The 27,060-nt window shown below is 41.6% G+C and overlaps 2 protein-coding genes across 7 annotated transcripts in view; one reads left to right on the top strand and one right to left on the bottom strand.

Annotated features, from left to right (window-relative positions):
* The window catches only part of LOC134207793 (glutamine-dependent NAD(+) synthetase), a 363,415-nt gene that overhangs the window by 13,401 nt on the left and 322,954 nt on the right, over window positions 1-27,060 (top strand). The gene's annotated exons all lie outside the window — the stretch shown is intronic.
* LOC134207791 (cytosolic carboxypeptidase 2-like) overlaps window positions 1-27,060 on the bottom strand; it is a 277,167-nt gene that overhangs the window by 14,017 nt on the left and 236,090 nt on the right. For all 5 annotated transcript variants that reach the window (XM_062683701.1, XM_062683700.1, XM_062683704.1 and 2 more), the window contains exons 9-14: window positions 24,956-25,118; window positions 24,442-24,600; window positions 24,293-24,361; window positions 20,354-20,486; window positions 20,190-20,293; window positions 19,684-20,129 (exon numbers count right to left, since the gene is read on the bottom strand). In XM_062683701.1, the coding sequence (XP_062539685.1) occupies window positions 19,684-20,129; window positions 20,190-20,293; window positions 20,354-20,486; window positions 24,293-24,361; window positions 24,442-24,600; window positions 24,956-25,118 (1,074 nt within the window). The remainder of the gene's footprint in view (window positions 1-19,683; window positions 20,130-20,189; window positions 20,294-20,353; window positions 20,487-24,292; window positions 24,362-24,441; window positions 24,601-24,955; window positions 25,119-27,060) is intronic.

Raw genomic sequence — 27,060 nt, 5'->3', positions numbered from 1 at the left:
TGGTCCGGCAACGGCGAGATCATCAAGTTTCGATGGTTCAGAAACGGCGAGTTCTTGATTTTCACATTCTATATTAACTGCACTTGGAGCTGCTGGCTCGTTTCCTTTCTTGATAATGCGATAAAGTCGGCAATAGCAGGTATTACAAATCCCGAGTAGCACACTTGTTACATATCAGTCACTATGATCCATATGCGACCGAATCCAGTCACATTGGAGTTGCTGCAACCAAATCGATCTGAGCTGTGCTACTAGGGATGTAGGAACAGCTTTTATCCAATTTTATTCTCCTTTCCGCTGCATAATGATACAGTTTAGGAGTAAGTTTCCTGTAACAATTACTCCAAACATGGCAATTTGAGCATTCGTGCTTCATTGTATTAAACGTTTCTTCAGTAAGGCAACTGGACAATTTCACTGATTTTCTTGACTGATATATACTTTATCTTATAGACCACTTTAAATAGTCCCTTTGGGTATCATTTAGGTAGAGTGAACAAGGAAAAGGAGACAGATGAATCATAATCAAAAAAGAAAATACAATGAATTACCTGCATCAAAAATATTGAAAACATATAAACAAAGCAGGTAACCTATTGTATGGATTGCTGAAAACCAACCTTTTTGAAAAACGACATATTGTTTTGCCGATTTTGGAGAATGAAGTCATCAATAACAACACCAGACTATTCCGATTGATTTCCGATTATTTTCAACTATTGCGATTCGTAAATTCTTCTAATAAACGAGACCAAACAAACACTCTTGAATAACATTTTCATACTTTTGAAATAGTTTAGAATAACGTTCATTCCATGTGTGTATGGGCAGAAAACTTGAAATTTTCAAAAAAAATGTAACTCAAAAACGGCTCGATGAACATTTCTAATTTTTTGATATATTTGAATTTTCATAAAAAAATATAAAAATATATAGTCGTTGTGGTCCAACATTTAAAAAATCGAAAAACGAATATTTTGACCATTTTAGCAAATTTGAGTACACCAATACACCAAACCAAAATTTTTAGTAAGAACTAGAAGTAATAAGCTTTCTATCCATAAAAAAATATTGCAAATCGATCCAGTGGTTCAAAAGTTATGATTTTTTAAAAATAAAAAATTTTGAAATATAGCGATTTTTTCTGGTAACCCTATATCGAACATGGTCACCCTAATAAAAAAATAAAAAATACGGGTCTAATTATTTTCGATGAAGAACATACCAAGCGATTTTGAGCAAAATTGGACAACTTTTTTTTTCAACTCTATTCTTTTCCCGTGGAATCGCTGTATAAGAATACCTTCGGGCATTCCTCCGGATATTCCTTTAGCAACTTATCAAAAAAATTCCTGTAGATCTTTATTTTTTTTAATTCCTTTGAGAATTCTTTCGGGAATCTCTTCAGAAATTCTCTTGGGAGATTTTCAGAAACTTTGTGTTTGTAAATTACTTTATTTTTTCAAACCGTTGTTCAGGTTTGTTTGTTGTTAGTTGTAGAAAAACCTTCGCACTAGAAGTCCACCATACAACATAATTTGAAATTCGGCTTCTGGAATGTTAAGAAAATTATTTTGAGGAATGTGTTATTGACAAACTACTAAATGATCGAACGCAAATTACTGAATGATCGTTAACATCCTTGATTCTAACAATTCCATCACGAACTCCTCAAGAAATTCTTTTTGGAATACTTTTAAAAAAAATTACCCATGTAGATGGGCACACAGTTGTAATGGATATCACGCGCCCTTCCTCAATGAAGCCATCCCTCGAAAAGCTCAAAAAGGATTGACAATCTATTAGTCTTTTGGATTACACCGTTGAAAGGAGATTCTCTCTATCCCGCGGGTTTCGTGTAAGTGTCTCTGCTTACTACCGTTTTTTGCCCTTCACACAGCAGTGCATTGAAAGCAGAATGGTATAATTAAATTTGACTGTAATATTAATTGGAGTTGTATTTATAGATCAGAGCAAGACTCAAGTCAGGATGGTGGATAACTACATACACACATATATACCTACTTTTAAAAATTTCTACAAAACTCATTCGGACATTATTTTAACAATTCCACTGGAATTTTGTCCAGGTATTTCATTCCCTAGAAAATTCGTCTAGTAGTTCCTTCGGAATTTCCACAGCTATTTCCTTCCAAAATTATAGGACGAAATTTCAGATATCTTCAATTTCCAAAGGAACTCCTAAAGGAATTACCGACATTCTTCGATTTCTCAAATAAAAGAAATTCCTCAAGACTCTAAGAATTCTCTTCAGGTATTGCTTCAGAACTTCCTCCAGGACTTCCTTCGGAAATTATTTCAGGAAAACCGAGAAATTTCTCTGGGAATTGTTTATCAAAATAAATCGATATCAGTTTTCTCAGAACAATTCTGGCAATTTAAGTACAAGGAGAGTGAAGGAAATGTTCAATTTGGTGGGTCACGTGCCCCATCGTGTTTCAGCTTTAGAAGCTAAGTTACCGTTTTTCAATTCTGTAGCCAAAAAGATCTTGGATGATGGGGGGGGGGGGGGGTAAAATGGCCAAATTTTGCGTCACGTCATTAGTGGACTTTCTTCAAGGAGAATTCCTTTGTTTACACTACGCGAAACCTGATATATTTTTACCTCCTAGCTTTTTGGTATTTAAAAAAACACAATGTTTTCTTCGTATGAAAGTTCACATTTCTAGGACCCCCTCCCTCTTTCAAAGTTACGTAATCTTTAAACATTCCACAATATACACACTTAAATCATTTCACAGATTTCGGTGATTATTTTAGCAAGGACTTTGTCCAAGGGCTTGACGACCCCTCCCCATGGCCACAGCGAGTTAGACCGGGACCATCGTCCCTAACCCCTAATCCCAAGGCATCAAGCGACCCGTGCCGAGGGGATGCATGGCCAGGGGGGTGAAATAATGAGCTAGGCCTTTAACGGAGCCTGTGGGGTACCTGGGCACCCTCCACAGTAATTGTCCCTTACCGCGTCATGCTGGGCTCTGGCGTGGTGGACCTCTTTTCCCGAGCAACTCGTGGGACCAAAATGGAAAACCAAGTCAATTCTTCAATTAGTGGTAGTAGTGTAGGCGACAACCCCTTCGCAAGAGGTGGGTTGTTCAGGTCTCCGCCTAGGAGGCCAGAGGCAATAGTCGGCAGCTCAGTGCGCAGCGCCAGCGTGGGTCACTCAACCTTCCTCTCGGCTAGAAAAACGCCGGTAGGGGTTATTGACGGCCCATGGCTTGTGGAGGCGATGAACCGCAAACGCGATGGGCTTTCGGCCTTCGAGGTGGCGACGGAACAGCTGGACGCCATCATCGACTTTGCGTCATCGAAGCATAATATCAGCAAGGACCTCAAGAGGAGCTTGCAAAAACTTCGAAAGTCGATGCTGGACGCCAAGCTGGAGAGGGCGGTCGGGACGGCCAAATGTAAACCCGTGAAACCGGTGGAGTCTAGGTCTACCCAGTCTGAGGCCCAAGGATTCGCGGACTCGGGCAAGGTCGAATCGACCGAAGGCGTGCCAGCGAAGACGGTGGTGCCAAAGTCTACCCAGACTGAGGCTCAAGTATTTGCGGGTACGTCGGGGGTGACTGTTCCAACGGAGCAGACACAAAAACGGGGGAGACAGTCTCCAGGGGATGAGCTCCCTGGGGGCCGCTCCAAAACGCGAAGGGTTACTACCCCGAACAAGGGTAGTGGGGCTGGGAAGCTGAACCCCGGCCAGGTACCACCAAAACCGGGAGAGGAAGGACCTGGAAAGGTCCGTCCACTCAAGAAAGACGGTGGCAAGGGGTTACGGCAGGCTGAAAGTTCTCAGCCGCACCAGACCAGGGAAATAGAGGGGGGTGACGCCTCCTGGACCCTGGTCAAGAACAAGAGGAAACCGAAGACGTCAAGGGCCGAAAAGAAGGCCCAGGCGAATGAGGGTAGCAAGAAGTCTAGGGTAGGCGCCAATCACTCCAGGGGCGATGCCCTAGTCATCACGGCGGACGAGGCTAAGTACTCGGACGTCTTGAAGGCGATGAGGAGTGACGTCAAGCTCGGTGAACTCGGCGCCGACGTACGTCGAATAAGACGTACTCGGATGGGCGAGATGATCCTCGAGCTGAAGCGGGGCGTCTCGCAAAAGGGCGCCGCCTACAAGAAGAAGGCGGAGGAAGTCCTAGGCGAGACGGTCAAGGTGAGGGCACTCACGACGGAGGTGAATCTAAGGGTTAAAGACCTGGACGAGATCACCGAAGTCGAAGAGCTCGTCACGGCACTGCGGCGACAGTGTGAAGTGGAGACGCCCACCGCAGCCGTTCGGCTACGGAAAGGTCCGGCAGGAACGCAGGTAGCATTGGTTCGGCTATCTGCAGCAGACGCCTCCAAGGTAGTCAAGTTAGGGAGCGTCAAAGTGGGATGGTCGGTATGCCCTGAGCGCATATACGAGCAACCCGAAGTTTGCTTCAAGTGCCTGGAACCGGGGCACAAACAATGGGACTGCAAAGGCCCTGACAGAAGCAATCTCTGCCGACGCTGCGGATTAGAGGGACATAAGGCACAATGCTGCACGAACCCTCCCAATTGTTTGATTTGTTCCAGCAAAGCTGTGAACAGCAAGCACCCCATGGGGGGTTCGATGTGCCCGGCGTTTAAGCGTGCTGCAAAATCAAAATGCAGGTAACGCAGCTGGCTTGCTCGGCCTCGCCCGGGTGTTTGGTGTGCGCAGGTTTAGAGGAAACGGCGGAACACGTGTTGTTCGTGTGCTCACGTTTTCGCGCAATGCGTGACCACATGCTTGCCACATGTGGTCTGGACACTACCCCGGACAACCTAGTTCGGAGGATGTGTAAAGATGAAGTTGGCTGGAACGCCGTTTTATCGGCTATCGCCCAAATCGTCTCGGAGCTACATAGAAGGTGGCGTGCGGACTCAAGGATGGCTAGTTCAGGCGCAAATAAGAGGTGGTCCAAGGGATCGGAGTCGGCTTCATGGGTCATACCGGTGGTCATGCTCTGTGGTCGAACTCGATCCTTTTACCGAACAAGTGGCCGCGCGAAGAACAACATGGTATCGTCGCTTTCGCGGCGTTGGTCAACCGGGCGGGTTCCGAGCCCGAGGACGGAAAGGGGTCCTCGTCAAGGCTGGGGCAGGCGTAGGCACCGTGTCGGCAAGTCCCTCTGTGTGCTGGCGAATAGGCCCTATCGCAGAAAGGTCAATTTGGGGTGCACGCGGCATCATCATTCTTGATACCAGTCGTGCAGAGGGAAGCAGGCGCGAAGTCGACCCTGCCCACCTTCCGAGGACATAGGGCGTGGTAAGGCCACCTGGAAAGCCGGCAATGCGCTGGCACGATACCATGGTGTTCTTCTAAAAAAGCGAGTTACGATGTTCGGTGCTGTAAGGACACGCAGCTAACCTCGAGGGTGCGTTTTGCACTGGCCCCCCTTTGAAGCATTACTTTCTGGTTGTACCGAAGGGACTATGGACTTGGCGGCAATGGAAACGGTTTAGCGGGTCGGGAATGTAGTCCTGCCTCCCTCGGTGATCCCTAACCCCGCACTTCCTGGTCAACCCAGGATGTCTGTTGAGCAGATTCCCCCTCCATTGTTTAGGAAGAAAAAAAAAACAGATTTCGGTGAATCTTGCTTCAATTCACCGAAATCTCAACAGCAGATTTTTTCGGTAATTATTTCACAAAATTTTCGGCGATTTTTCCTTTGTTCAACTGTCAAAACCACCGAAAATCTGTAAAATTATTCACCGAACAGTTCTGCTGTTGAGATTTCGGTGAAATTTCACAGAAATCCGCGATTTATTTTAAGTGTGTACTTTCAGTAAACATCAATTAAACGTTCACACTTAAAATAAATCGCGGATTTCAGGAATTTCACTGAAATCTCAACAGCAGATCTGTTCGGTGAATAATTTTACAGATTTTCGGTGGTTTTGACAGTTGAACAAAGGAAAAATCGCCGAAAATTTTGTGAAATAATTACCGAAAAAATGTTGTTGAGATTTCGGTGAATTGAAGCAAAATTCACCGAAATCTGTGAAATGATTTAAGTGTGTTACTAGATCCTTTTTGTGTTAATAATTATTTAAAACACATGATTGGAAAAGTGCGTACTCTTACCCCACCCAATGCGCAGTCTTACCGCACCGGTGGGGTAAGAATGCGTTTTTGGGGTGTCTTGCAATAAGGGTTTTGCTAAAACGAATTTAATTATATCCATTATTTTTTTCACTGGGTAACATAAAGGAAGAGTATACGAATCGTCGACATTGATTCGATATGCAGAAGATTGTTTCATAAGGTCCCCATGTTCGATTGAAAACTAAGTGCGTACTCTTGCCCCACTCTACTCCAAGGGTCAAGAGCCAACATCATTTTCAGCGTTCGATTCTTCTTAGTTTAGTTTTTTTTTACGATGGGTCCTTGCGCAATTGCTCCATGCTCCATAGTGAATCTTATTCTTTTTCTTCATTGGCATTAAATCCCTCACTGGGACATTGCCGCCTCGCAGCTTGGTGTTCATCAAGCACTTCCACAGTTATTAACAGCGAGGTTTCTAAGCCAAGATACTATTTCTGCATTCGTATATCATGAGGCTAACACGATGTTACTTTTATGTTCAGAGAAGTCGAGCCAATTTCCAAACCGAAAATTGCCTAGACCTGCACCCGAAATCGAACCCAGCCACCCTCAGAATGGTCTTGCTTTATAGCCGTGCATCTTACCGCACGGCTAAAGAGGGCCCCCATAGTGAATCATTCACCCCCATAACATTCTGTTGTATTAGGTTAGTTGTGGAAAAATACTAAACTACACACTCTTCAAAAAGACGCGGACAAAAACACACTTAATCCACTTCAAAACATGCATCAGGGGTTTTTTTTACTGGCCAATATTAAAAGCTTTTCCAATTCTGAACAATTGAAAATAACAAAAAAAAAAACAGATTTATCAACCTAGCGGTGATGATGCCTTTCTCGTGCGGTAAAAAAATAGTATTTTGGGCATTACTTCTGAGCCCATTGTCCGATCGAGCCAATTTTCAATAGGAAATAATAAAACAAGATTCTGCGTCAAATGCAACCTGTTGCGAAGAAATCGGTCAAGGGGAAGTACAAAAAAAGTGAGCGAGACTTTTTTACGCGCTTTTTTATGAGAAAAAGTATTTTGGCCATAACTCCCAAGCCCATAGTCCGATCCGGCCAATTTTTAATAGGAAACAATGGGGCAGAATACTGCGTCAAATGCAACCTGTTGCGAAGAAATCGGTCAAGGGGAAGTACAAAAAAGTGAGCGAGACTTTTTTACGCGCTTTTTATGAGAAAAAGTATTTTGGTCATAACTTCCAAGCCCATAGTCCGATCTGGCGAATTTTCAATAGAAAACAATGGGGCAGGATACTGTGTTGAATGCAATCTATTGCAAAGAAATCGGTTTGAAGGTAAGTGCAAAAAAGTGAGCTAGACTTTTTGCTCTTTTGGTGCGCACATACACACACACATACACACACACACACGCACACACACACACACAGACATCACCTCAATTCGTCGAGCTGAGTCGATTGGTATATAACACTATGGGTCTCCGAGCCTTCTATAAAAAGTTTGTTTTTGGAGTGAACATATAGCCTTTACGTATACTTAGTATACGAGAAAGGCAAAAAAACTAAACCCTATAGCCGGTCTGGGAATTAGAGAGATAAGAAAAAAATATTTTACGAAAAAAATGTCAAAAGACAAATACGGAAAGAGCAATAGCGTGGGATTATTATTGATTTCCCGTTCTAAAACCCTTTTCATGAATATAAGTGAGGGAAAATCTGCAGATATGAATAACAAGAATATCAACAAGGAAATAAAATTAATAAAATGTAATTTTAATTATTTCCATGAATATGGTTGGCGCATGTGAATAAATGTCAAATCTAATCAATTCACAGTCCTTTTTGATCGAAATTGATTTAAATGACGCTAAAAGTAGCCTCACACCTCGGGAATCTTGTCCATTGATTTTGTTCCCATGTGCTTCCAAAAAGGAGGGACACATGCAATTTCTTTACGAAAAGGAAAACAAATCCCGGATAATTCTCGCTTAACTTTTCAAAAGGTCCTAACTAACATTTTTTTCATGAATTAATTTGAATACTGCAATCAATAGCTCTCATGTTGTTCTTTTGATTGCGCTATTCAAATTAATTTATGAAAAAAATGTTACTTAGGTCCTTTTGAAAAGTTAAGCGAGAATTCATAGGCTGGTTTACAGCTCGGACTCTCGGAGATTTTCGCCGGATTGTATTTAAAATTTTAATTTTCTACAACGGAATCCCATAAATCCTGCCCACACATATAGAAGCGAAATTTGCAGACTAGCTCCTGATCTGTAAACTAGTTCATGAGGACTGAAATTTGAACAAATTTCTCCTCGGTTTGAAACTGCCTTGTGAGCACGCGTGTTAGCGAAAAGAAGCGACGAGATTGGTGCTGAATTTCTTTGTTTTGCGATGAGATGACTATATGTTCAGAGAGAGGGAAAATGGAACAGTTCCCCTACTTGCCTACCAAGATACCTGTTCCGTTCAATCCACTGATGTAATTATCCAAATTTTAATGCCTTCGGCATAATCATAAATAAGCCATTGAAATGAAACTGTTTGAAAAAATTTACAGTTGTCACCTGTTGTCATCAAGTGTAAAAATCGTAACCATTTCCTTCGCACGACTTTTTTCAAAGATTTTAATAGGAATCACCTTTGAGAAAAATCCTAGAACAATAATTATTTAGCATGGCAAAAATTTGTGGATAACGAAAAAAAAGTTTTTGATTGTTAATCAATAGTTACTTGATTGTTTCCAATAGTTTCACATTTTTTTACACAAAATTGATTATATTATATAAGTAGTCTAATAAAACCATAAACGTGTGCCAAATATTGCTTTTTGTTATTACAATTACAATTCGATGAAAGTTGGAAGGTACAAAATTTGACGAAGCTCTACAGCTACCATGGGGGTCGATCCATGCAAAATACATTACGGCATAGTAGCATCCTTTTAAAAGCAACACTAATAACATAACATCTCAAACATTTTTTTAATGGGTTTCTTCTTTCTTCCACATTTTTTTGTGTGTTTTTGTTTCATTTGCTTTTAGATTCCTGCCTGAAATATTGAATTTGTTTGAATAATATCTTAGAGTGTTAAGACCCCCGCACATAGGATACGTTTGCGTTGCGTTTGACACATTTCCCATGGGAAGACTGTCAAACGCAACGCAAACGTATGCTATGTGCGGGGCTCTTTAGAGTTCTTTGGAAGAATCAACGAGAAAACGGGACAAATTGAGGATTTTTTAGATACGACGGGAGAGCACAATAAGGGGACCGTCCCGTTAACCTTCCCAACTCGCTTCAACTTTCATAACACGAGAGCTCGCGTGTTGTAAAAAGTACAACAGTCCTAAAATCCGTTAAAATGAAGCCAATTCAAATGATATCAACGTGATTTTTTCGGGAAAATAATAAAGGGGATATATACTCTCATTGAGGACATTTTTTAAGTCCAATGTATCTTCTGCTGGTCCTCCGGAAGATCCGGAACCAACGGAACACCGGTGAAGATAGTCCATCTTCCTAATAAATGGCGCAATGTTTCTTATAAGAATTCTTAAAACTCTAAAAACTCTGAAAAAAAAATACAAATCCATCTATAATCCCATGCGGCCCTATAAGTCAAGAAAAAAAATTGATTTAGAATTCACCCACTGAGCGGCGCTAGTGTACATGAAAATACCAGTTTGGTTCGATATCTCGGGATCTATTGGTTTTGGCAAGTAGCCGTTTTCTATAAAGTTGTTCGAGCATTGGAAACCCATATGTTGAGAAACTGTTTAGTTCAGAATTGAGCCAGAGGGCGGCGCTAGTGTATATGAGATATCAGTTTAGTTCGATGTCTCGGGATCTGTGGGATACAGTAAATTGCCGTTTTCTACAACGTTGTTCGAGTACTCAAAACCAATATGTTGAGAAACTGAATAATTTAGAATTCGTCCGAAAGAAGGCGCTACTGTATATGAGAGATCAGTTCTTCGATAACTCGGGATCTGTAGGATTTAGAAAGTTGCCGTCTTCTATAAAGTTGTTCGAGGATTGGAAATCAATATGTTGAGAAGCTAATTAGTTCAGAATTCATCCGCAAGGTGACGCTACAGTATATGAGAGATCAGTTTGGTTCGATATTTTGGGATCTATTGGTTTTGGAAAGTTGATATATAAAGTTGTTCGAGCATTGGAAACCAATATGTTGAGAAAATGTTTAGTTCATAATTGAGCCATTAGACGACGCTAGTGTATATGAAAGATTAGTTTAGTTCGATATTTCGGGATTTGTAGAATTTAGAACATTGTCGTCTTCAACAAAATTGTTCGAGGACTGGAAACCAATATGTTGAAAAACTGAATAATTTAAAATTCATCCGCAAGGAGGTGCTACTGCATATGAGATCAGTTCTTCGATATCTTGGGATCTGGGGGATTTAGAAAATTGCCGTCTTGTACAAAGTTGTTCGGGGATTAGAAACCAATATGTTGAAATACCGCCAACGGGGGTGTCATTGGGCCAAAATGTGGTATGCTCCAAGTAAATGTTACAAAGCTCTAGTAGTTAACATTGGAATCAAGTTTTAATTAGTTTAGTACAAGCTTGAATAATAAATTTTCCGCTGTGTGGGGAAAAAATAATGAATTATGGAAATTCTTCAAAGTTATATGTTGTTCAAAATTGACATTGGGCCAAATGAAATAGTTCAGCGGTGACGATGAAACGATTCAATCGTTCATTCAAAAAAAAATGCCTACATTACGGCTCTTACCAACTAAGTAAGGCAAATCAACTGAAGGCTTGGCCCAATCTCATGCCTTTTTTGCGTGCATTGCTCGTTGCTACGAAAAACCAGAACCGTTATATAAATATCAATAAAATTCGATAAAACAACAACAGATTATCGTAACATGATAACCAGGTATCCATCTATCTAAAAACTAGTTATGTAATATATTTGTGGGGCATTACTGAGACTATTTTAATACGGGTTCATTCGCTCAATAGTTTTACATTCAAATTCCAAGCATTATCGTACGAGCACAATTAGTTCTTGGAATTTGTTTTGTGATTTCCTAGACGTGAATTTTAATATAATTTCGAACCGTTTGAAGTTTTGATCAAAATTCGTAACAGTTTCTGAGATATTAGGAGATGAAACATTTTTCGTTTTTGGCCCAATCTTACCCCCTAGGCCAGCGGTTCTCAACCTGGGGTACATGTACCCCTGGGGGTACCTTCGCTAGCCCTAGGGGGTACCTCGGACAAAAATGTGTAATGGCGGACGTATTACAATTCCAATCAAAACTCATTGATATAGTTTTGATAATTGTGTATTTTTATTTCAAAAATTTATATTGTACATAATATGCAATGCGATCAATAAATTCCAATTGAATTCTGCCTTCCACAACCAGCACAATGTATAAAGGAATGCGGAACAAAAGATCGGACGAGCAAAACGTCGAATTGACAAAATGATTTTTTTTTTCACTAATGCTCGGTTGCTTCGTTGCAAGAGGATTATAAGCATCCTTCTACGCATCTCGGAAGCCTTCTTCCAAGCAGCTTGAAGGCCTTCTTACAAGAGGCTCGGAAGCCTCCTGGGAACTTCAGAAGCCTCCTTTCAAGTGATTAGGTTGTCTCCTTTCAAGAGACTCGTAAGCCTTCTTTTAAGAGGCTCGGAAGCCTCCTTTTAAGAGGCATGGAAACCTCATTTCAAGAGATGCTTTAGCCTCCTTTCAAGAGGCTCGGAAGCCTTTTTCCAGAGGCTCAGAAGCCTTTTTCCAGAGGCTCAGAAGCCTCTATTCAAGTGGCTCAAAAATCCCTTTTAAGAGGCCCAAAAGCCTCCTTTCAAGAGGCTCAAAAGCCTCCTTTCAAGAGGCTCGGAAGCCTCCTTTCAATATCTTTTCAAGAGGCTCGGAAGCCTCTTTTGAAGAGGCTCAGAAGCCTACTTTCAAGAGGCTCAAAAACTTCCTTTTAGGCTCAGAAGCCACCTTCCAAGAGGCTCGGAAGGCTCCTTTGACTCGGAAGCCTTATTTCAAGAGGCTCAAAAGCATCCTTTCAAGAGGCTCAAAAGCCTCCTGCTAAGAGACTCGGAAGCGTCCTTTTAAAAGGCTCGGAAGACTCCTTTCAAGAGGATCGGAAGCCTTACAATAGGCTCGGAAACCTCCTTTCAAGAGGCTCGGAGCCTCCTATCAAAAGGCTCAAAATCCTCCTTTCAAGAGGCTCGGAAGCCTCCTTTCAATATCATTTCATAAGGCTCTTTTCAAGAGGCTCAGAAGCCTCCTTTCAAGTGGCTGAAAAGCTTCCATCCAGGCTTATAAGCCTTCTTTCAAGAGGCTCAAAAGCCTCCTTCCAAGAGGCTCCTATCAAGAGGCTCGGAAGACTCCTTTCAACATGCTTTTAAGAGGCTTCCAAAAGGCTCGGAAGCCTTCTTCCAAAAGGCTCGGAAGCCTTCTTTCAAGAGGCTCGGAAGCCTCCTTTCAAGAGGCTCGGAAGCCTTCTTTCAAGAGGTTTGGAAGTCTCCTTTCAAGATCCTTTCAAGAGGCTCAAAAACCTCCTTCCATGCTCATAAGCCTCCTTTCAATAGGCTCAAAAGCCTTCTTCCAAGAGGCTCGGAAGGCTCCTTTCAAAAGGGTAGGAAGCCACATTTCAAGAGACTTAAAAGCATCCTATCATGAGGCTCAAAAGCCTCCTTCTAAGAGGCTCGGAAGCGTCCTTTCAAGAGGCTCAGAAGCCATCTCCTTTAAAGAGGCTCGGAAGGCTCCTTTAGAGAGGCTCGGAAGCCTTCTTTCAAGAGGCTCGGAGCCTCCTATCAAAAGGCTCAAAATCCTCCTTTCAAGAGGCTCGGAAGCCTCCTTTCAATATCATTTCATAAGGCTCTTTTCAAGAGGCTCAGAAGCCTCCTTTCAAGTGGCTGAAAAGCTTCCATCCAGGCTTATAAGCCTTCTTTCAAGAGGCTCAAAAGCCTCCTTCCAAGAGGCTCCTATCAAGAGGCTCGGAAGACTCCTTTCAACATGCTTTTAAGAGGCTTCCAAAAGGCTCGGAAGCCTTCTTCCAAAAGGCTCGGAAGCCTTCTTTCAAGAGGCTCGGAAGCCTCCTTTCAAGAGGCTCGGAAGCCTTCTTTCAAGAGGTTTGGAAGTCTCCTTTCAAGATCCTTTCAACAGGCTCAAAACCTCCTTCCAGGCTCAGAAGCCTCCTTTCAATAGGCTCAAAAGCCTTCTTCCAAGAGGCTCGGAAGGCTCCTTTCAAAAGGGTAGGAAGCCACATTTCAAGAGACTTAAAAGCATCCTATCATGAGGCTCAAAAGCCTTCTTCTAAGAGGCTCGGAAGCGTCCTTTCAAGAGGCTCAGAAGCCATCTCCTTTAAAGAGGCTCGGAAGGCTCCTTTAGAGAGGAAGCCTTCTTTCAAGAGGCTCGGAGCCTCCTATCAAAAGGCTCAAAATCCTCCTTTCAAGAGGTTCGGAAGCCTCCTTTCAATATCATTTCATAAGGCTCTTTTCAAGAGGCTCAGAAGCCTCCTTTCAAGTGGCTGAAAAGCTTCCATCCAGGCTTATAAGCCTTCTTTCAAGAGGCTCAAAAGCCTCCTTCCAAGAGGCTCCTATCAAGAGGCTCGGAAGACTCCTTTCAACATGCTTTTAAGAGGCTTCCAAAAGGCTCGGAAGCCTTCTTCCAAAAGGCTCGGAAGCCTTCTTTCAAGAGGTTTGGAAGTCTCCTTTCAAGATCCTTTCAAGAGGCTCAAAAACCTCCTTCCATGCTCATAAGCCTCCTTTCAATAGGCTCAAAAGCCTTCTTCCAAGAGGCTCGGAAGGCTCCTTTCAAAAGGGTAGGAAGCCACATTTCAAGAGACTTAAAAGCATCCTATCATGAGGCTCAAAAGCCTCCTTCTAAGAGGCTCGGAAGCGTCCTTTCAAGAGGCTCAGAAGCCATCTCCTTTAAAGAGGCTCGGAAGGCTCCTTTAGAGAGGCTCGGAAGCCTTCTTTCAAGAGGCTCAGAAGTCTACTTTCGAGTGGTTCGGAAGCCTTCTTTCAAGAGGCTTGGAAGCGGCGTTTTAAGCTGCAAAGGAAGCCTCCTTTTCAGTGGCTCAAAAACCGCCTTCAAGAGGCTTCGAAGCTTCTCTACAAGAGGCTCAGAAGCCTCTAATGAAGAGGCGCGGAAGTCTACTTCAAAGGGATTCAAAAGCTTGAAGGAGCTTCCCTTCAAAGGGCTTAGTATTATCCTTTCAAAAGCATTGGAAACCTAATTTCGAGAGGGGGTACCTCAATTAATGCAAAAGTTCCAAGGGGTACCTCTCAAGAAAAAGGTTGAGAACCGCTGCCCTAGGCCCAATGTCACCCCGAACGACGGTATTGTGAAGTTTAAAATTCATCCGTAGAGTAGTGATAGTACATGTGAGACCCTTTTCTTGTCATAAGACGAATTCCACCACTTAATTGTATCTTGACAGATACGTATTTCGACCTCAACAGTAAGGCCGTCTTCAGTGTCTCGTACTTGACTCGACTTAGATGTGAGATGTGAGACCACCAGTTTGATTATATAACCCTTGACAACTTGATTGTTAGTATTGGAAATGCAGGAAAAACTTGTTTTTTACATCCAATTAGAATTCCGTGTTTTGCATTCCTATCACATCCCAACAATTTTTTTTAGCTGAAATAGCTTCTTTTTGGCCAAATAACACCTTTAACAGCATTCAATGTTTTTTGGGATTGGCCACTCGTTATTATTATCAAAAAACTGATCATATTAGCCAGGATTTACATAGATTTACGGTACATCGAGTAAGGCAAAATGCACTGTATGTACCTCGTGTAGGTATAGTACCTCATTGAGGTATTTTCAGGAATTTAGATAGCCACAAACACATCATTCTTGTCGAATAACTTAACTAAGACAAGGTATTGATTTGATATTCAATATCTCTCGAATACCTGATATGGTTATTATTATCAATGACTACTATTTAAGTATTATTATGATAGAATTCATCATTCATTTGTTTGCGTAGTATGTATATTTTTGGGCTATTATTATACCCTTGGCGAAGGTGCAGAACTCTATACAATATTTTATGGTAAAGAGCATTGACTAATTTCCTGGTTATTATCAGAAATAGTTTAGAAGAAAATCGTTGGTCTAGTACAAAACAAAAGTACAAAACGACCATTCACGGACGTTCCAGATTTGCGGAAAGGCCGTCTGGTAGCCACCTGCGGCTGTTGCAGAGTAAAAACTGTGAATTAACACTAAGACCACCATCGAAAATGGCTTAGAAAAAACTGCGCTACTCTAGGATAAACTTTTCAAAATTACCATTTTTACTGACGTTCCGGATTGTACGGAAGGCCGTCTGGTGGCCAGCTGCAGTCATAGCATAGTAAGAACTGTGCATTAACTCTGAGATAACCATCGGAAACTGCTTAGAAAAAAAATGCGGACGAACTTTCGAAAATGACAATTTTTGCGAACGTTCTGGGTTTTCTGGAAGGCCGCCTGGTGGCCACATACGGTCATAGGTGAGGGAGAACTGCGAATTAACTCCAAGGCTATTATCAGAAATGATGAAGAAAAAAATCGCGCTACTTTAGGATGAATTGTTAATGAAATAAATAATTTTTTTATGTCTTTATTATCGAGACTTTCAGCCCAAGGCTGGCTCGTCTCGAACAAATAAATAATTCATTACTGGTCACTTTTCCCAGTGCACGTGAGGCTGAGCCTATTATTTAGCTATATTTACCCGAGCTTTCTATCGAATCACTTTTATTATCTTCTCAATTAATGAAGAACTATTTTTTTTAGGAATACATGGTGGTTTGGTGCAAATTGGTCAACTAACTAAAAAGATATCTCTTTTACTCAATGTGTTGTACTTTTTACAACTGGGCTGGTGTACTTGACAAAGGTCTATAACGCTTGCATCAGGTTGATGTATTTTCCTGGTATGTAAAACATGCGAATGTAGCGGCTATCTCAAAGCCAAACAAAGATGTTACTCTCCCTTCAAGTTAGCGTCCCATCAGTTTGCTAAGTTGCCTTAGTAAAGTTTTGGAAGAATCATCCTGAACCGGCTGAATCGATATCTAGAAACGTATGACATGATTCCTACCGAACAGTGTGGCTTCAAAGCCATTCTACAAACCACCAGCTCTCTCGAATAACTAAACTAGTAAAGCAAGGTTTCTCCATGAAAAAAAAATACTGGCATGATAATGCTGAATGTCGAAAAAGCCTATGACTCGGTCTGGCAAGAGGCAATTGTTTTCAAGCTACGTAGGTCTAGGTCCGCTTCAAATAGTGAAGCTTATTTAATAATTTTTAATTCCAACCCTAGTAACATTTTGGTTTTATGCTAGTTTTATAACACTCTTGAAGAGTAAATTATGGTCTTCAAGAGCGTTATAAAACTTTAAATGTTTCTTGGGAAGTGTCAATCAATGGCCATAGGTCAGAATATCACGCCATTCCATATGGCGTTCCACAGGGGTCGATTCTGAGCCCCACGCTCTACAACATTCTTACAAGTGATACGCTTAAGGTCGACGGAGTTGTCTTTGCTTTTTTTGTGGACAACATGGTTTTCCTTGCTTCGGGCGAAGATTCTTGAATTGTCATTGTTCATTCTCAATGTATATTTATAGATTCGTGCCGAACCCACTTGATCTAGTACTACATTTGAGGTCGAGGTAGTACTATTAGTGCTAGAACAGAATGCTACATGATTTGAATCTGAGCTAGTTGTAGTAGATGATAAGTTTCTTATTAACTGAATTTATCAAATAAAATCATTCCATGTTAACCACTAGAAACCGATAGGTTGTCTAATATTGTTGAGCAATAAAAGTGAGTTTCCGACAATATAAAAGTTTTTCGTGATAAGAAGAAGTGACGCCTAGTGGGACATAGCAGCAACTCTTTGAGCTTTGCATTAGAGTTGGGCAAAACAGCTCATTACAGTGAGCGGATCTGATCCGTTCAGCTCATTGAAAAGAGTCAGCTCCTTGGATCAGCTCTTCAGTTCTTTAATGCTACATATATTAAAACATAATTGTTAATATTATTATTTTAATTATTGTTAAAAAAAATTGAAAAATGTGTGTCATTCATTAATTTATTCATTCATTCATCATTCATCTATTTACCTCACTTTGAAATTATTAAAATGTTAAGCTACTGTGAGGTAATAATTTCTATTGAAAAACCGACAATTTTAAACTACACAGGATTTTGTTTTTACACGATTTTTTTTCGCTCGTGTTTTTGATCGTGTGACTTCAATTTACCACCAAAATCATCGCAACATGTTTCAAAAAATCCAAAAAAAAATCAAAAAAAAAAAAAATCACATGAATATTAATATGCGTTAAACATTTAGGATGAGTGGAAAATTGAGAAAATGTAAATCGTGTAAAAACAAAATCCAGTGTATTTCATATTCCTCTCTGCAGCAGAAATGATTTCTCGCTTAACTTTTCAAAAGGACCTAAGTAACATTTTTTTCATGAATTAATTTTAATAGCGCAATCAACAGAACAACATGAAAGCTTTTGATTGCAGTATTCAAATTAATTCATGAAAAAAAAATGTTACTTAGGTCCTTTTGAAAAGTTAAGCGAGATTTCTGTTGCTTGGCTAGATAGTGCTGTCGCTTGGCTTGATGGTGCTTGAGGGGCAAATAATAAACGATCAGCACGTGCGCGGTACTGGACCGGAATGCTCATACAAGCTCGCTTGTGTTGTGTACCACGAGCCGTTTGTGCTGTACAAAAAAAAACAGCGCGCGTACTCGAGTGCGTACGCTCGAGAGAGTTTCTCTAGGCGCGTGTTTGATATGATTTCAGTGAGCTGCTGAGCTGGGCTTCTTTAAAAAAGATCCATGGCTCATCAGCTCAATGTAAGGAAGCGAATCTTTGGAACAGATCCTGAGCGGAGCGCCCATCTCTACTTTGCATATAGTGAAGTAGTGCGTTAACCAATACCACCACCCCCGCAGAGCATAGGGCAACTTTACAGCCAATGCCCAATTTATTGCCCAGAGGAATTTCACCGGAAATCGCGAACCTGCCCCAACAGTCATCTATAAACTGCAACATGCACAGAGTAAGTTTGAAGAGTTTCAGCAGAAGTTGCGCTTTAAAACAAACGCATCGAAAACTCAAGGCAAGGCAATATTTTTCACACGAAAAAGAGCTCCAACACGTTTTCCTACATCTGGAGTTAATGTCAACGAGGTCAGATATCTGGGACTGACGATGGACCAAAAGCTGCGACTTGGATCCGTGGTTTTCGACACACGATCTTCACCAACTAGCGGTAACTGAAACAATCATTGACTTTGTCCAAAATATGGCAGTCGAATTCCGGCGCTCTTTTGAAGTAGGTATCAACTGATCCGCACATCGTGAATCTTTTCCACTAAATAACAATGCTGTGATAATCTATAGATTATAGTATGTAATTAATTAATAAGTTACGAGACGAGTCAGCCTAGGGCTGAAAGTCTCGCTAATAAAGACAAAAAAATAATAATTTCAATTGATTTCTAGGGTTTTTGTCAGTAATTTTCCCCTATCAGATAGACTGTCTCAGAAACGCTCAAATTATCTATTGGAAACTGATTAAAGAGCAGCTGTAAGTAAAACAAATATCTGCAAAACACGTGCATTATTGTTTATTGAATTAAAAAATCAGTAGGCTGGACGTCTATGATCTGTCTTCTCAAATGTTTGCCCTATAAACTATTGATGGTAAAGGTATAGAGATGCTTACAATGTTTGCAAATGAGGAGTCAGAGCTCTACTAAGAAGCGGGAGTTAGAGAAATGGGTATCTCATCCAAGGAAAATAGCAACCAATTGCAATACAAGACAGTCAAGACAGACAAGAAGTCTTATAGGAGTTAGCAGACCATACATCGTTATACAAGAGTCAAATCACGGAGGACGATTCTGAATCACTTTTGAGGATGAATGAAAATCGAAAACACCGGGACCGAGGATCGAACTCGCCATCTCCGGATTGGCAATCCTTTGCTTGCAAGGCTAACTGGAGACTTTGATATAGCCATTTGAATATTTATCTATCCTAGTGTCGAAAAACATAATTTTGGCTCCGTCAAGCTTTACGGAAAATTAGCCTCTCAAACAAACGATTAAAGAAATCTCTACGCATCTTATAAACCGTTTTTCGGCTAGTTCCCGAGCAGGAGAAATTGACTCAATAGTACTTAATTATGAAACTGTTATGAACTAGCCCTGCATAAGAGGTAAAATACCAAAGGAATAAGCCATAAAAAACTCAGTTATTAAATAGAATTTCAATACCAAATGCATAACCAATTATTATTCGTTTGGTATTGAAATACCTAAGCACGGTATGCCTCAAGTATTCTGCATATTAGTTTTTGGTATTATTTTTTGGTATTTTACCTCTTATGCAAGGCTAAATCATACCAATTTCTGTTATCGAGGTCGTCGCTCCTGCTCGGGTTGTATCCGTAAGCATGTTTTTGCATGTCATGCTACACGACAGAATCCGCTCACCGACCCTCCCTCCACCTACCCTTCAATGAGAGTCACACTCACCTCTCTGCCGTGGCCCGGTTGAACCCCTGCCACGAGCGCTCCTTGCTAATCGGTGGAAACTCCTTGATGATACTCATCACCATCCGGTTCTTGTCGTCTTCCTCCTCCGACAGGTACCGGCTGGCCGCCGATCGCACGATCAACTCCGGCGGCATGAGGTACTGCGTCTCACAGCCCAGCATCGTCAGCTTCTTGATCCGATCGGACTGGCGGTACTTGTGCCTCCTCCGGAAACTACGCTTGACGGTGTTTTCCGTGTCGGACATTGCCAGCTGATGGGGCTGTTGACTGCCACCGCCCCCGAACGGGGAAGAATCTTCGTCCGAGGTGCAGTCAAAGAAATCGCTAGCCGGCTCCGCGGTGGGAATGTCCAGAACGATCCGGTGCGCATTGCGAGCTCTCCGCCGGTACGGTTTGGTTGGAGTTCGGCTCAGCGACTTCTTACCCTGTGAAATTAAAACCTATATCGATTAAATTTTGTTTGAGATTAAGCTTCTTGAGGTTACCTTCTTGTTTCCTTTGAACTTCTGCGGTAGAACCGGGGATGACGGCGGTACCCTGAGCGATGAACAGCATGGGCCCTCCAGCTCCGCCATGCTGTCCTTGCCGGCTGTGGAGCAATTCAAAGCTTTAAAATTTCATGATGTTTTTATTTTATACCAAGCGTCACCTTCATCCTCGGAACTACTGGTGCTGGTGTCGCCTTCGTCGCTGGAATAATCCGACAGTGGGATGTTAAGCGGTTCCTCCGCACTGGAACCCTCCTTAGACAGCCTGGTCAGAATCTTCATGCGGAGCTTTTCCTTCGAGGGGAAAGAGACAACCTTGTTCGGTATCATCTTGCAAACGCTACAACTTCTCACCCTATCCGAAGTGCATTTCGGTGCCTTGAAAAAGAAACTACAAAGCGTGCCATCGTTCTACTCGCAATACGCATCTAATTTATTGACCTACGTAATCATAATTTACAAAACTGAAAACAATTGTTCAAATATGCCGCTCGTCGTCGTCGGAGGTGGGTGTCTGGGGTCGCTTCTTCCGGACGACTCGCCGCACCACTTTGACCACCCGTCGAACGACCTTTTTGCGCGGACCCCGCTCCCGACGAAGTGCTTCCCGTTCCTCCGAACTTCGCGGAATGCGAATGGAACGGAAGTGCGCTATCCGACGCTCGATGGCTTCGTCCGACGGTGGGCGCGATTCCGGGTTGGCCAGGTTCAGTATGAAGTGGAGACACTGGCGCGCTTTATGGTGGTAGACTCGCTTTGCGATACAAATTTATGGCACAACAAAAGGGGGGTAAACATACGATTATGAGCGGGCAGTTACTGGGTGCTTTTACTCTACAGCTAATCTGAACTTTCTGCGCAAAGTCTGCACATGGCCTTGAACATTAGGAACAGTTCATGAGACAAATCCATGTCTGACGGTTAGTGTTCTGTTGTTTGGTATTGAGGTTCGTGTGAAGATGTCGCTAGTCTCTAGGCACGGTTGCTTGCCCAGAAGTACTTCTTCCACTGAAAGTGGAAGGGAATTGGGTCCGGAAGAGCTTTGGGTTTGGTTTGGTAGGAGAGTTTCGTATTTTCCAACCGACGTTGGCGGTCGGCCTCAAGCCACGCTCGCCGGGCTATGGTTTCTTGTTTCTTCTTTTCCCGCAGTACTGCAATCTCCTCCTCCTTCTTGGCCATGAGTTCCTCTTTGGTCTTTGGCAGAGGAATTTGGCTGAATTCGTCCAGGCGCCAACGCCACTCTTCCATGCAAGGTGGTTCGGAGTACGGGTCATGGAGGTTCATGAAGAACCACAGGTACCTGCGCACTACTTGGCGATAGCGGCGCTGGCATCAATTGGAAGAAAGTGTCGTGGAGCGGTGTTGTGAGTGGCGTGAAAGAAAGAAGTTTATCAAGGTGTTTGTCTCGACTAAAGTGTGACTATTTTGTTTATAGCAAGGACGCTTGTGGCGCATGAACACAGAAAAGAACGACGGGTAACACATGGGCAGATAGTATGGTTTGTGTCTGTCATAAGTAAAGTCTATGTTTGGTGTCGCTTGTCCAAACAAACTTTCGCCAGTTAAACAGGAACGGTATCGGCGGAGAAGGAGGTCTCAGCACGATGTGTCTAGCCCGTTTTCGTTCCGCGTCTTTGGCTTTTGTCTTATTTAGCGCGGCCCGCTCGGCTGCTTTTTCCTCCTTTAGGATGGCCATTTCTTGTCTCGTTCGTGGCACCGGAATCCGAAGGAACTCTTCCAGTCGCCGTTGGATGGCGCTTTGGCTCGGCGGTGTCGATAAAGGGTTATGCAAGTTCCGGATGAACCACAAAAACTTCAGTGCAATCACCCGGTACCGATTCTGAACGGAAGGAAGTAAACAAAGCAGGGCGTCTTAGCAGGTGTCAGAGTCGGCGTCGGATCAGTTTGTAAACCATGCGGTACTTTTTTGCAGTTGTGGTTTGCATGCAACTTTCCGTGCAATTAGGACATGATGGTGGCTTTCAAAACTTACACGAGTATACAAAATGGCGTGCCGCGCTTCGATTCAGCTGATGTGATGGTGCTGGAAGTACTTTTAATAAAAATTGATACGCATCCATACAATTCTTTCACACTCATACTAAAACTTCTGAAATTTGAGTCAAAAAATTCCAAAAATCTGACGATTTCGTCAGTTTGATGTTTTCTGCCTTGTCTCTGAAATATTTTTTCGCAATTCTTTTCACAAATTTGATGAAAACTTGTCCGAAACGTCGGGTATACGGGAGATTTTCCACAAGTTTCTGGAAGACTCTACAAGTCTTTTGGAGACTTTATACAAGTCTCTGGGAGACTTTCCACAAGTCTCTGGGAGACTTTCCACAAGTCTCTGGGAGACTTTCCACAAGTCTCTGGGAGACTTTCCACAAGTCTCTGAGAGACTTTCCACAAGTCTCTGGGAGACTTTCCACAAGTCTCTGGGAGACTTTCCACAAGTCTCTGGGAGACTTTCCACAAGTCTCTGGGAGACTTTCCACAAGTCTCTGGGAGACTTTCCACAAGTCTCTGGGAGAGTTAGCACCAGTTTGTGGTAGAGTTTGCATCAGTTTGTGGAAGAATTTCCACAAGTCTGTGGGAGACTTTCCACCAGTCTGTGGAAGACTTTCCGCAAGTCTGTGGGAGACTTCTTACAAGTCTCTGGGAGACTTTCCACCAGTCTGTGGGAGAGTTTCCACAAGTCTGTGGGAGACTTTCCACAAGTCTGTGGGAGACTTTCCACCAGTCTGTGGGAGATTTTCCACCAGTCCGTGTGATACTTTTCACAAGTCTAGGGGAGACTTTCCACAAGTCTCTGGGAGACTTTCCACAAGTCTCTGGGAGACTTTTCACAAGTCTCTGGGGGTCTCTCAGTTTAAAGCTGTAGCATACTTTTCAACAAAAAATTTAATCTTTCTCTCATTAAATCTCTAATGTTGCTCAAAAATATATCAACTTTAGTTCTATAAGCAGTAAGCTCGAAATAAGCAAACTTTTTCATTCAACTATACAATATGTCGAATTATACAAACTATTGCTTGAAATTGATTGAACGCTTGACCAAAAAAACATCAAAACGAATCTGAGAGAACTTTTGTTTGAAATTGAGCCTTTTTGGCTCTAAACAAAGCACACAATAATTTGTTATATGATCTTTTTAGCATCTATGTTTTTTTCATAACAAATATGCAACTCACACATTCGAACACACTCATTCGACATTGTAACAATAGATGATGAAATCATCCCAACCTAATTTTAATGAACAACATAAACGCAATAACTTCTAGGAACAGAAAAAAATGGATGTATTTTTTGGATCCAAAAGCGAGATTGAATTTCAGGTTTCAGAAATGTTTACTTGCTTATTTCGTTTTGTTGCACCAATTTGTATAGTAAACAGTTACAAACGAAAACATTCGATTTAGAGATCGGAAACGCGTAACTACCAAATATAAATTATAAAAATAAATAATGCTATTATTTACAGATAAACATATGACTTGAACTCTGCTGATTGGGTTGTGATTTTCTCGAACAATACTCAAGAAATACAAAAAAAATATGAAAAACAAAATTGCGCCTACTGGGTTTACTTTATGCTTGCTTTCTTATCTGTTGTGATCTTTCTTGGTTGAAAGTCAACCCTAACATTTATCGTTGCGAGTAAGAGCGAGAAAAAACCGTCGTAATCATTTATTGTCTATGATTTCGTTTATTGCTAGTGGTTGCTACAGAGTAATAGAAATGAGTAAATGCTATACAAAATTTGGTATTATCGAACCATTGAATTTCTCACGATTTTTTTATCTGTAGCTTTCGATGGGTATAATAAGTTTAGAGTGTATAACTGACATTTATACCGTGTTGCCAATTTATTTTTTAATCCATCTACAAGTAAATTCAATTACAAAAGTTCAAAAAATTCTAGTTTTTAGTAAAATTTGATCACATAATAATTTATTGAATTCGAATGAACCTAACCCGACGGTTTAGCTTTCGTTTAACCACCACCAGGCCGTCTGCTGGGCCTTTCGCCGCGCTTTGCGCAGTTTTTTCTCCCTCTTTCGCAACTTCTTTAACCGTTTGACGAAGAAATTTACTTTGATCGGATTATCGTCGTAGTAGTCCATCAGCGTCTCGCAGTAGGCCCGGCCGATGTGCTCGTAGTCCTGGGAAACCAAAGTGTGGATGCTTTTGTAAAACTCTGCTGGAAACTATTGAAGTTGTGGTTTTATGGCCATTTACTTACCGCCGTGGAAAAGTGCGTCCCCGCTCGGCCACCCATCGTGCTTCCACCGAAGGAAGCCTCCAGGGTGTAGCTGTTGGTCACTCCGAGCACCCAGACGACGATTCGTCCGGTGCCTTCCTTGTTTTTCTGCACCTTGAACTTGCAGTTTTCGAACGAAAACTATCGAAAGTTATCAGAGGATTCGTTAAGAAAATTATTTTGAGCTTTTTAATGGAATGTCTTCACTTGTCATAAGACGAGTTTGTACAATCCCATTCAATTCCACCACTTAATTGTACCTTGACAGATACGTATTTCGATCTCAATAGTAAGGTCATCTTCAGTGTCTCGTACTTGACTCGACAAGTCGAGTCGAGACAAGTCGAGTCAAGTACGAGACACTGAAGACGGCCTTACTGTTGAGGTTGAAATACGTATCTGTCAAGGTACAATTAAGTGGTGGTATTGAATGGGATTGTACAAACTCGGCTTATGACAAGAGGATTCGTTTCAAAGGGTTGCGAGAGGAAGTTACCTTATCGGCGACATTCTTGTGCAACATCAGCGGGAAGACCTGCTCCAGCAGCCGCCGATCGGGATGTCGCTTTAGATTCTCGCACCCGTAGATGAACACATTGTGCTTGCGTGAGTGGGCGTGCATGTCGCAGTACATTGCGACGCCACAGTCCTCCATCAGTCTGAAAAAAATGGAAATCAAAATATGTTTTATTGTTCTATCTATTTTGTTTCGATTTCTGTATCGATAGATACCCAAGTAAGGGGTCGTTCAAAAATGACGTCACAGGTTTCGGGGGGTCTAAGATTTTGTGACAGCACATATACTAGGTATACAAAAAAGCGTGACAAAGAGAGGAGGGGTGGTCTAGAAATCCCAAAAAGGAGTGGACGTCATATTTGTATCGCCCCACCAATAAGCCGTATCTCACGCGTTCCCAACACGGAAATCAGATTGATGCAGGGTTTTTGCCAACACCGCTTCATTTCCTTTGTGTTTAAAAAGACCAATGTCAAGTGTGCGCGTTATTTTCGATCGGGGTATAGGGGGAATGACGGCTTTGGCTGGTTTTCTTCTATTATTGTCAGGGGTTTTTTATCAATTTTTATCAATTATTGCATATCAAAGAATATTGTGGCCAAATTTCATAAAATTTGGTCGACAAAACCCCCCCTGACAATAATAGAACAAAACCTGCCAAAGCCGACTGTTCCCCTATATTTGAAAGAAAGTTAAGCTGAGAGATTTTTTCCAAAGTGTAAAACTCCAAACGCAATGCTAGCGGAACGGTGACGGAAACGGAAAATTTAAGGTGAAGCGTTGTGACACTCAAATTTCTATGTGATTGTGTCATAAAAATCATCAACCATGAATTTGTAGTGGTGGAAACTTCCAATACCAATTCAGTAAGCATACACGTGGGATTCATTTTTTGTTAACATCCGACAACAGTAAACATTGCACTTATTCGGAAGAATTCAGCCCAATTTAGACGCAGTATTAATCAATACAATCTAAGGATGGGATTAACTGATGGAATTTGTCAGAAAAGCATCAGTTTTTCTTTGGTTTAGATGAATATTTATGAATTTTGTTTTTACGATGCTGGCTGTTTATGTTTACATCTTGAACCGTTGTTGCCAGCTGCTCAAACACACCAATAACAAGATCATTTTTCGCTCCGATTTTTCAGTTTTTACAATGCACTTCAAAACAGATTCAATAAGATATTATTACTGCATCAATACATCTTGTGATTAGTAATGCACAGTGGTTTAACAGAGAACAAAATATTTATTGGACTAGTCGTGTGGAGAGTTCAAAATGGAATGAACAGAATTTTCTATTTAGTTTTAATCAATAGGTTGCTAAGGTAGTGTTGAAGAGAACCAATGGTAGCTTGGACTCCGATTACAATATCAACAATACATAATGCGTTAGGAAAAGATTGATTAATTTTATAGATATTTTACATGTTTTCGCTATGATTCCACAATAGTTCATATCGACATCACTGTCTGTTGCTGATCAATGATTGCTTGCATACGACGCTACCGACGACGTGCATAGAGATGTCGTAAAATCTCAATTAATCGATTAGTAACTAATCGATTACTCTCGAGTCTTGACGATTATTGAATCGATTCTTCGTTGGGAGGTAATCGATTCAAAACTAATCGATTATCAAAACGATAAATCGATTAATCGAAGTAATCGACATCTTATAGCTGTCGTAAAATCCCGAATAATCGATTAGTAACTAATCGATTACTCCCGATTCTTGTCGATTATTGAATCAATTAATCGTTGGGAGGTAATCGATTCAAAATTAATCGATTATCGCAACGATTAATCGATTAATCAAAGTAATCGATTAATTTGCGACATCCCTAGACGTGCAGAGTGTTGAAACCGGCGACGTCGTTGGCATGGTGCGTTACTGGGGGGAATTTTTTCACTTTGTTCACTTGCTTATATATCTTCCCTAAATTAGCGCTATGTGATGATATCATCATACTGCCGCGTAGATTGAACTTCGAACTAAGTCCAGATTTACTTTTTTAGTGAGAAGATGGTCAGGTATGTAGTCAGTATATGAATTAAAATTATCGGTGCATATCCGA

The sequence above is a fragment of the Armigeres subalbatus genome, chromosome 1, assembly GCF_024139115.2.
Source record: "Armigeres subalbatus isolate Guangzhou_Male chromosome 1, GZ_Asu_2, whole genome shotgun sequence".
Taxonomy (NCBI): domain Eukaryota; kingdom Metazoa; phylum Arthropoda; class Insecta; order Diptera; family Culicidae; genus Armigeres; species Armigeres subalbatus.
This window is presented reverse-complemented; position numbering and strand designations above follow the sequence as displayed.